This window comes from Callithrix jacchus, chromosome 4 (assembly GCF_049354715.1).
Source record: "Callithrix jacchus isolate 240 chromosome 4, calJac240_pri, whole genome shotgun sequence".
Classification (NCBI taxonomy): Eukaryota; Metazoa; Chordata; class Mammalia; order Primates; family Cebidae; genus Callithrix; species Callithrix jacchus.
Window position 1 is genome coordinate 52,455,564 of NC_133505.1, and position 10,413 is coordinate 52,465,976.

The following is a 10,413-nucleotide window of genomic DNA, read 5'->3' on the forward strand; positions in this document are numbered from 1 at the left end:
CTGAGGGAGACGCAGCCCCATCCTCGGGGAGCCCCAGTCTGAGGGGAGACCCAGCCCTGTCCTCGGGGAGCCCCAGCCTGAGGGAGACGCAGCCCCGTCCTAAGGTTGCCCCAGAGTGAGGGAACGCAGCCCCGTCTATTGGGAACCCCAGTCTGAGCAAGATGCAGCCCTGTCCTCTAGGAGCCCGAGGACAGGAGGGAGTCTGAGGGAGATGCAGCCCGGTGCACAAGAAGCCTCAGTCTGAGAGAGACACAGCCTTGTCCTCAGGAAGCCCCAGTCTTAGGGAGACACAGTCCCGTCATCAAGGAGCCCAGTCTGAAGGAGACGCAATCCTCAGGGAGGCCGTCTTAGGGGAGACGCAGCTCATTCTCAGGGAGCCCCAGTCTGAAGGAACTATCATGCCCCTTGTCCTCTGTTTAATTTCCCTTGTGGCCCCGGGGGTTTTATCAATTTCTCAGCACCTCAGTTTTCTTGTCTGTGTAATGGCAACACTGCTACACACCTCCAAGATGTTTGTGCGTGCCAGTCAGATTACAAAACCCGAGAAAAATGCAGCTATTCTTTTTCATTCGGGGCTTTCTGGTGGAAGAAATCATCGCATTTAGTCTCTTTGGAGTAGCCATTTGCAGTGGGAACTTGTGCACCTCCCATTCCATCCCAAAGACTAATGTCTTGATGGTCTGGCTGTCTTGACACCCCTGGGCTTCCCAGGCAGCCCCAGGCTGGACGTTTATAGTCAACAAATATGGAAAGTCAGCCATACAAGAGGCCCCAAGGCTGAGGACACTGGTGCAGCAGGGGTCGAGGCAAGCCCTGCAGCCAGCCACCCCAGGCCAGTTCACTCCAGAGCTATGGTGAAAGAGGGAGGAAGGTCCCTCTCACTAGCTACCTGCCCCCACCACTTATCAGTCTACCTGGGGACCCTTGACAGCTTCAGAGACTGGCTGCAGGGGACCTGGGGGCAGACCCACTCAAACCTGCAACTGTGAATGAGGATGGGAAGCTGCCAAGAGGTGTATGTGTGGGTATGTGTCTCCAGCCCAGTCACAACTGAAGAATGGAATTCCCTTCCACATGCACTGAACGATGATACCACGTACGGCTGTCCCAGGGACCAAGCCTTTCTGTGGACCTAGAGGGTCCAGACTCTAGCTATAAATGTCCCCAGAAAACAGTCTGGTGGCTTCTGGTCGTTCACTTCTTGAGTACTTTGTAAAATTTACTTTAATTGAAATGTCAGATTTGCGCATCAAATTGTACAAATCATAAGGGTGCGACTTGGTGAATTTTATGTAATGCCCATACAATCACACCAAGGTGCAAGCACATAATATTTTCAGTGCCCTGAGAGGCTCCCTCTAACCCCTCCCAGTCAATTCCACACCCCAGAGGTAACTGCTGTTCTGACTTCTAACCCCATAGATCTGGTTTGCCTGTTCTTGAACCTCATATAAATGGAATCATAGCGTATGAACTCTTTTGTGCCTGCTTTGTGCTGTGCCACGTTATGTCTGTGAGGTTCATCCATGTTGCTCAAGTAACACTAGGTCTTCCTTTTGTATTGCTGAGTAGTATTCCATTAACTGGATATGCCTCAATTTGTTTACCTATTCTGGGCTATTTAGGTGGTTTACAATTTTTCATTAATATGATGAAAGCAGCCACAGCATTCCTCTATGTTTTCTGGTGCTCCTAAACATGGCAACCCAAATCCTGAGAGCAGATTTTGTGGGCAACACATGGTTAAGAACTCCAGGAAAGAGGAATTAAAAATGACTGAGCTCCTGCTCTGGGCCATGGCTTTTGTGGATCCACTGGACCAACCACAAAGGAAGGAAGACAGAAAGAGCAGCTCCCAAGGGGAACTCCGCTGCATCACTGAGCCTGGAGCCAGCTGTGTGTGTGTGTGTGTGTGTGTGTGTGTGTGTGTGTGTGTGTGTGTGTGAAAGAGAGAGAGAGAGAGATTGGATTTGTTGCCTGGGGCTACCACAACACATAACCACAGACTTGGTGACTCAGTGGTTTAAAACAACGGAAATGTATTCTCTCACAGTGAAGGATGCGAAATTCTGAACTCCAGGTGTTGACAGAGTCTTTCTGCCGGAGGCTCTGATGGAGATTGTTCCATGCTTCTCTCCTTGTTTCTGGTGGCTGCCAGCACCTTGGTATTACTCGGCTTGTAGCTGCATCACTCCAATCTCTGACTCCATCCTCACATGACCTTCTTATCTGTGTCTCCATGTCTCTGTTTCCAAATCTTTTTCTCCTTAAAAAGACACCAGTCATTGGATTTAGGGCCCAGTCTAATCCGGTGCAATCTCATCTTAATTTGATTACATCTACGAATACCTTGTTTCCAACTAAGGTCGCATCCCCAGGTACTGGGGGTTAGGAGTGCATAAGTGTGTGTGTATTCGTGTGTATAAGTGTGAGGGGCAGTTAATGTGTTATGTGCACGTGCTTGTGAGAACATGTCTGCGATGGTGCTTCTGGGTGTGCTTATGTGGCTGTAGGTGTGTGTATATGAGTACGTGTGTGTGTACGTGCTTCTATTTCTATGACTTGGAGACCCTGCTGGATGAGCTGGAATCTGAGAAGGGCGGCAAGGCAGGATGGTGATAGCGGGTTGAAGAGATGCTTGGGGCCAGCCAGGTGAACAGGCAGGCCTTGCCTCATGAATCTGGAAGAGTAGCTGGTGGATACAGACTCTGAGAAACAAGGACAAATATGTTTTTTGAGCTAGGGTACAGGCTGGTAGGCCCAGGCAGTAGCTCCTGACAGCAGTGCCTGTCCCCGGGAATATTCCTAGAAGCCCCTCCACCCAAGCTCCTGACCCTTATATCCCATTTGCCTGGACAGAGAGGCACTGCGTGACTCCTCCATTCCCAGGGATAAAAGTCAGCACTCAGTTACCTATTGTGCCAGCCAGGTAGTAGCATCTGTAGTCCTAGCCACTTCGGAGGCTAAGGCAAGAGGATCACTTGAGCGCAGGAGGTCAAGGCTGCAGTGAGCCATGATTGCACTACTGCACTCTAGCTGTGGTGACAAAGTGAGACCATGTCTCCAGAAATTGATTAATTAAAATGAAATAAACTTCACAACCAAGTTTAAATGGTGTTCTCATTATTCCCATTTTACAGATGCAGTCCCTGAGACCTCAAGGAGTTAAGTGATCTGCCCAAGATTACACCCCTTTGTTTATATGTGTTGAAAATTTTCAGTTATCTCCAGAAATCCATATCTTTCGCCCCCACCTCAGACTCAAACCACAACGGCTGCCACTGAGGCCCACCTGTGCACCCCACACATACCCTTAAGTACAGTCTTCCTCCCATCCTTCCCCAGGAAGATTCCCTGGTCTGTGGGTACCGAGTGTTGCGGGTGGTCTCTCCTCCCCTCCCATGCTTCTGGATTCCTCTGTGGGGTCCTGGTTTTGTTTTTGGTGTGCCAGCAAGCTCACTGCCTTTTTGAGTACTGTATGTCAGTGGGTTTGCACGCACGCACCTGGAGGAGGGGTGTCTGGGCATAAGGGGTGTCTGGGCAAGTGGGCTTACTTGCCAACCAGGGGCACATGTGGGTACAGTTCAGGGGAACATACATTGCATAGGGTGTATCTGTGTGTGTGCCTAGACACAGGTGAATGAAGGGCCTGCCCGCTGCATGTTTGGGGGTCTGTAGAATGACACCCCATTTCTCTCCCCTTCCCAAATAACTGCCAGCATCTTCAGTTCAGACTCCTGGCCTCCAGGTAAGGGCCTGGTGCAAACCGCCTCTGACTGGGGACAGAGACACCAGAGTCTCAAGCCCTGCCCAGGCTGCTAGTGCCCTTGAGCAGGCATCACCCCACCCAGGCAGTGGGAGTGTCCTCACCCAATGGGATAGGGTGACATGGTGGAGGAGGTTTGAAGGGGGGAGAAGGCAGCAAGGCTTTCTGCTCCCTAGATGGTAGGCTCATTACCCTAGCACTCAGTAGGTTGTAGGGAAGGAGCCAGGACTTGGCACTGACTACAAAGGGTAAGGGGCACCCTCCAGCACTCCTCCCGTGCCAGGCCAGGGGAGGGGCTGTGACGTTTGGTGGCCTCATGCAGCTGAGAGGAAGTAGCTAATTGCCAACCTGATGACTGGTGGTTGAGGAGTGGGGTGATGATGCCACTGGCAGAAGCAGGCGCCCTGGCCCAAGGAGGAGGCCCTTCAGCAACGGAGTGGGCCTGCATTCTGCGGAGGGTGAGACTGAGGTGGCTGCAAAGAAGGGGGCAGGGGATTGTTGAGGCTGTGACCGTGGGAAAGAGCTTCTCCAGAGCTTTGCTCAGCTTCAAGGGGAAAGAGTTCAGAGGCCTTGAGGGGATGAAGGGATTTGGGAAGGTGCTTCAGGGGGATGGGGTGGGGGGAAAGAGGTTCCTATTGTTGCTCCCCTTCTGCCTATGCTCCCCCCACCTTCCTGTCTCTCCCCTCCCCCACCTTAGCCCCCTCTTTGGCCCCTCTGGCCAAAGTTGTTGAGGAAGAAGGGAGCAGATGGAGGATTCTTTTCACCAAGACCCCCAGGCACAAGCAGCCCACCTTGCTGATGGTCAGAGCATCCAGAAGAATTAGTGAGACTTCAGCTGTCCTCAAAAGCAAGAAGAGAGAGTGTTTCTGACAGAAAGAACAGCTCAAGCAAAGGCTAGACATTGGGGTCTGGTGAGGCTGATGGAGGTCTGGGGCTTAGCTTCAATACTTAGGAGGTGGGCAGGATGTTCTGAACCAAGGGTCACACTGTCCCTTCCTGGAAGAAATAGTGGGTACCCAGTGCTCAGTGCTTCTCTTACATGCTGGCCACTGCCTCCAGCCCTGGCACACCTGGCCCTCAACTGCCTGAGCAAGGGCCATGACTAGGTCAGGCGCCTCACAGGATGGGGACCCCACCCCCAATATTCCCAAGTGCATCAACCCCAGAGGACTGAAGCCCCGAGTCTCAAGAAGCAAGTCCCATCCATCTGCAGGTCAGTCCACTGGGCCCCTAGCACCCCCTATGGGTAGGAAGCAACACTAATGGAGGAGGAGCCTCCGGCAGCCTGGGGTGGTTGGGGATGTGGGAGTGTGGGGTGAGGGAGGAGACACAGGCTTGCCTTCTAGGAAGCAGACAGACCAAGTCTCAGGAAACCCCAGTGTCACAGGTCACAGACATTGACCTTGAAGTGTTACTTTCATGGGTGAAATTTAGCCCCTGTCCTCAGGAAGCTCCCAGTCTGATGGGAGACACATACAGTGCTCTCAGAGCTCCCTTCTTTAGGGTGAAACACAGCATCTGGCTTCAGGAAACTCCCAGTGTGAGGGGAGAGACAAGACATCTGCCCTTAGGGATCTCTCAGATGGGGGAGATCCCCTGGGTTTTCGGGAACCACCAATCTGTTTCCAGACATGGATTAGACATGTCAGTGCCTCTAGGGCTGCCAGGAAAAAAATACAGGATATCCAATTACATTGAATATTACATAAACAAAGAATAATATTTTAGCATAAGTCTGTCTCATACAATATTTGGGACAGACTTATACTATTTGCCAAATCTGGTAACCCTAGGTGCCTCCAGTTTGAGGGAGGAGAGAGGACACCCCCTCCACCCCAGACACGGGAAAGCAGGTAACACCTCCGCGTGCTCGGGAGGGCAGGGGTGGGGCAGGAGGAGAGTCCTGGGGCTCCGGCTCGCGGCAGTTTAAAATTCCTTCCAGGCCAGAGCCTTAATCCCTCGGTGCACAATGGCCGCCTTCTCCCCCGCCGCCCGCGCCCACGCCCTCCCCTGCGGGGCCGTGGCAGTGCCACCAAGGGCCTCTTTAAACCCCTTTGAAGCCGCGGAGCCCCGCGCCGCAGGAGGCCCCGCCGCTATGCCAGCTATGCCAACTATGTCCCCGCCGCCGCCGCTCCCCCATTAATGCTGGCTAATCTGGCTAATAAATAAACTCCCCTCCCCGCCCCGCGCAGAATCGATGTCAGGGCTCGGCTAGAGCAAGCCCCACTCCACCCCACTCCCTCGAGATGTGGCTGACGTTTTTTCCTACGGCTGCCCTAGGTCTGCAGCCGTCTCTGATTCTTCGGGGCACGTGGGATTTGGGAGGTCTCTGCCTGTCCACTGCGTTTGCCTCCCTCTTTTCCAGTCCACCTGCGCACCAGGGACAGGACACGTGGCTGGGTGCAGACGCCTGACTGGAAGTCGCGGAGGAGCGCGCGGCGGCGGCGAGAGGAGACGCAGGTCACGCCCCCTTCCCGCCGCCGACGGGGCGCGCGCGCCGAGGAGCCCGGGACTGGTGACTCCCAGGGGACGGCGTCTGCGCCTTCCCCCGCGGGAGTCCCTTCTTCGCGGCCTCTGCCGCCCCCCGCGTCCCCTCCTGGGCTTCCGAGAGTCTAACTCAGCCGAGCCGGCAACGCTTCGCCTCCTACCACACACCCCGGGCGCGAGGAGAAATGACAGGATGGCAGGGGCACGGCTAATGCGCTCTAATTACCCACCGCCGCTATCATCCGCGGCTCTGGGCCAAAGCGCCCTAATTAGGCCACTGGAACCCGCCCTTCGCCACCCCTCCCCCCACCTCGCGGCCCCCGGGACCACTGACTGCAGCCCTCTGGGACTGCCCCTCAGTCCCAAGAGAGCTACTAGGCCTGACTGGGGGACAGAACTTGGGGAGACCGAAGCCGGCCCCTCCACTCCCCTAAACTTACAGACCTCGACGGTCTCCGCGGGAAGAGACTGGGGAGGGGCCAGAGACCTATTTCGTTGAAGTTAGCCTTCAGTGGGAGGAGTGGCAAAGGCACGCAGGGCAGCAGTACCCCCACTTGGCACTTAAGGCACGGAGAAGGGAAGGAAAGTCCGTCCAACCAGAACTTCCAGACCCGCTCATTTAACAGTGGCCTTATGAGCAGCACATTGGGCTCCCTCCCCTGACAGGGAAATTACCTTCCTGCCAAGAAAGGTGACATCCCCACCACAGACACTGAGCCCCCGCCCGCTGGCCAGCTGTGGCTTACTGGTCATAGGGGAGCTGGTGAGGAGTGGGGTGGCTCTGGCCTCCCATGTCAGGTAGGGTGAGAGAGGCCCTGAAGATAGAAGCCAGGCCTGTAGGCCAGAATAAAAGGGGCAGCGTGGCCCTCAGCTCCTTCCCCAAAATCAGGCTCAGAGCTCTCCTCTATCAGGAATTCTTTCCTGGGGTCCAGGAGGTTGCAGACTCATGGCCCTAGGCCACGTTTAATCTTCAGTGAGGTTTTGTTTGGCTTGCAATGAGTACCGGGTTTTAGACTGAATGTGAGAGCCTGCAGATGGGTTCTCCAACTGCCCTCCCAGTGAAGCTGGACCTGATTTAGATCAGCCCACTGGGCTCGTGCCTTCACCCTTTTCCTCAGGGCCAGGATCTCAGTCCCCATGACTGCTGCCCCTTTGTGGTCTGTACGTTTCTTGGTAAGCATACCCAGTCAAGTGTCTCTGGGAGCCCACTCTTTGTCATCGTCAGGTTGCCCACATGCAGTAGCCATGGTGGCTGCACATGCTCCCGGATACCCCGCCACACTACCTTTTGTCATATTGAGTTTCAGTCCGACTTGGGTGGACTGTATTTTCTCCAGCAGGGATGGCAGCTCTTTTTCTGCCATGAGACTAGAGCATGCTTGAGAAGAGGAAATTGGATCTCTCCCTCCAGACTGGGATTTCGTTAAGGGCTGGGGAAGGGGGGAATATGGGAGGATTACTCTCCATCACAGGGAGCGCTCTGAAGTCAGGGCTGTGTCTCTGATTCAAACTGATGGTTCCCTGAGGACAAGGCTGTGTCTCCCCTCAGACTGGGGCTCCCTGAGGATGGAGCTGGGTCTCCCCTCAGACTGGGGCTCCCTGAGGATGGAGCTGGGTCTCCCCTCAGACTGGGGTTCCCTGAGGATGGAGCTGGGTCTCCCCTCAGACTGGGGCCCCCTCTCCCCTCAGACTGGGTCTCCCCTCAGACTGGGGCCCCCTCTCCCCTCAGACTGGGTCTCCCCTCAGACTGGGGCCCCCTCTCCCCTCAGACTGGGTCTCCCCTCAGACTGGGGCCCCCTCTCCCCTCAGACTGGGTCTCCCCTCAGACTGGGGCCACCTCTCCCCTCAGACTGGGGCTCCCTGAGGATGGAGCTGGGTCTCCCCTCAGACAGGGGTTCCCTGAGGATGGAGCTGGGTCTCCTCAGACTGGGGATCCGTGAGGACAGGGCTGTCTACCCGCTTCAGACTGGGGCCTCCCCCAAAGGACAGGGACTAGGTCTCCCCAAGAACAGGCTCTTTGTGTCTTTTGGACTGAGATCTTTGAGTCTTCTCAGACTGAGATCTTCATGAGGACAGGGCTGTGTCTCCCCCGCAATCTGGAGCTCTCTGAAGGCAATGGCCTCTCCCCTCAAATGGGCCGTTTGCACCCCACCCCACCCTCCAGCTCCCCATGGTGCCCAGGCATTCCTCCCAGGACACCATTTGTCACGCTTTGATGAATGAACCTTACTAAGAATAACTCAGTCCTTGTAGGTGCTAAAGGACAGGGGGAGGGAGAGGGAGGAGGCTGGTGATTGTGGGGGTGCTGGGGGAGGAGGAACACACTCCATTTATTCAGTAGCATTTCCTGGATGCCCAGCTGGGCACTAGGGGAGACACAGTGAGTGCCACGGAGCCCCCTACTGTGCCATTTCTGCTGCCGACAGCCAGGGCTGTCCCCTGAGACAGAAAGTTCAGGGCCCTGATTCACAGCATTCCCACCCCAGCAATCATTACCTCAGGGCCAGCCAACCCGCTCCATGCTGATCATGAGCTCTCTCTGCTCCTCCCATCAGTGGAGGGGAGACTTTGAAATCAGGTGCTTGGGGTGGGGAAGCTGTTCCCACTGCGGGTATGAGGAACCCAGAGGATGAATCCCTGTCCCCCCCACCCCCTACTCTGTTCTTCCTTACCCTGCCCCTTTCCACTCCAAAACCTCAAGCCTCTAGTTCATATTCAAGTGATCTTTCCAATGCAACTGTTCTCAGGGGGCCCCTTGGGAACTGTGAGGCTGTGACCTTAACCCACTTCTTTGGATGGTGCCTTCCTGGCACTCAGTCCCCACCTGCCACCTCCTGAGAGGAACATTTCGGTCTGTCTTGGCAAAAACATCAGTCTATGATCCAGGCAGCCTGGTACAGTACCAGCTCTGCTACTGACACCACTGTGACCTTGAGAAGCCATTTACAATCTATGGGCCTCAGTTTCTCCATAAGTAAAATGACTTTTGTTTAGGTTTCCTGATTTTCAAATCCTTTTTTTTTAAAACAATGAATCCTCTTGTTTGAATTGTAACTCATGTGGCACCTCTGTTCTCTGTGGTAGCATAGGAAGAAGTTGGGGGTTCTATGGTCAAAATAGGGGTGGGTTTCATGCCCCAGCGGTTAGTCCATGACACACAAATGCACACATACATGTGCATACAGATCAGCTCCCAGGCACTGTGGAGCCCACTCGACAAATGTCTGAACTCTGAAATCCTTTCCCATTCAAACATTCTGGGACCCTGACAGGACTGGAAGCTCTAGAACCAGGAGTACTGAAAGCTCTGAGGATGAGGCCATGACTTCGGACCCTGGAGCCTAGGGCTGGGGCTTGAGCCAGCAGGGGTCCTTTCCACACTGGGTCCAAAGTCACAGCCTGGTCAAACCCTCACTGCCTTCTGCCCTCCCCACCCATCCAAGCCTGAAGTCAGATAGGCTTGTCTGATGCTGAGTCCCCTTAGAGGGGTGGCAGGGGCCAAGTGGAGACAAGAGTGTCCTTCCTCAGTGGGGAAGGAAGCAACAGGTTGGGTGGGAGGCTCTGGGAGCTCTTCTCTGGAATCCCTCTCACATGCTTCGGAGGAGGGTCAGACTGGTAGGGTGGGAGGGCCAGCAGGGCCTTGCAGTGGCTGAGGGATGGGGGCTGATCCCAGGAAGCCCAAGGGGGGAAGCATAGGGAGGGGAGACTCAGGGAGCTACACCACTCCATCCACAAGTGTGAGAATTTGATACCAACAGGGAACGCAGGTAGGACAGGGCCCACCAGACACTGGTGACGGGAAGGCAACAGTGAAGACAGGAGCAGGTACAGCCCAAGGAATAAAAAAGTCACCAATAAGAGGCAGGCCTGGGCCTGGGCTCCCAGCTTAGGGCAGCAGAGCAGATCTCTTCAAGGGAGAAACCGCAGATACACCCCAGCCCCTCCTTGATGTTGTGAGTCCGGGGTACAGTTCCAAATGCCCAGGGTCACCACAAAGAAGGTGCTCCCCACTCCCCTGCATCTGCATGGCCCTGGAGAGGCCATTGCTCTTGGTTTCCCTCAGGGAATATAGACAGAGAGCTGCTGTGAGAGTCTTCACTGAGTCCCTACCTCACTGAGATGTACAATGAGGTAAGGGAAGAGATACTCACCAACTTCTA

General features: G+C 54.9%; 1 protein-coding gene and 1 long non-coding RNA gene across 2 annotated transcripts; one reads left to right on the forward strand and one right to left on the reverse strand.

Annotated features, from left to right (window-relative positions):
* Positions 1-1,282: 1,282 nt before the first annotated feature.
* LOC144582335 (uncharacterized) lies at positions 1,283-5,909 on the reverse strand. The gene is made up of 3 exons (XR_013534812.1): positions 4,558-5,909; positions 2,914-4,239; positions 1,283-2,266 (listed from the first exon to the last, which is right to left on the reverse strand). It is a non-coding gene; the product is annotated as an uncharacterized LOC144582335 (long non-coding RNA).
* LOC100390350 (uncharacterized protein LINC03040) lies at positions 4,109-9,307 on the forward strand. The gene is given in 7 exon segments (XM_078370688.1): positions 4,109-4,224; positions 4,535-4,609; positions 4,611-4,659; positions 5,545-5,619; positions 6,132-6,197; positions 6,200-6,247; positions 6,250-9,307. Coding segments are annotated over 7 exon segments (897 nt in total). The 5' UTR covers positions 4,109-4,143; the 3' UTR covers positions 6,753-9,307.
* The last annotated feature ends 1,106 nt before the right edge of the window (positions 9,308-10,413 follow it).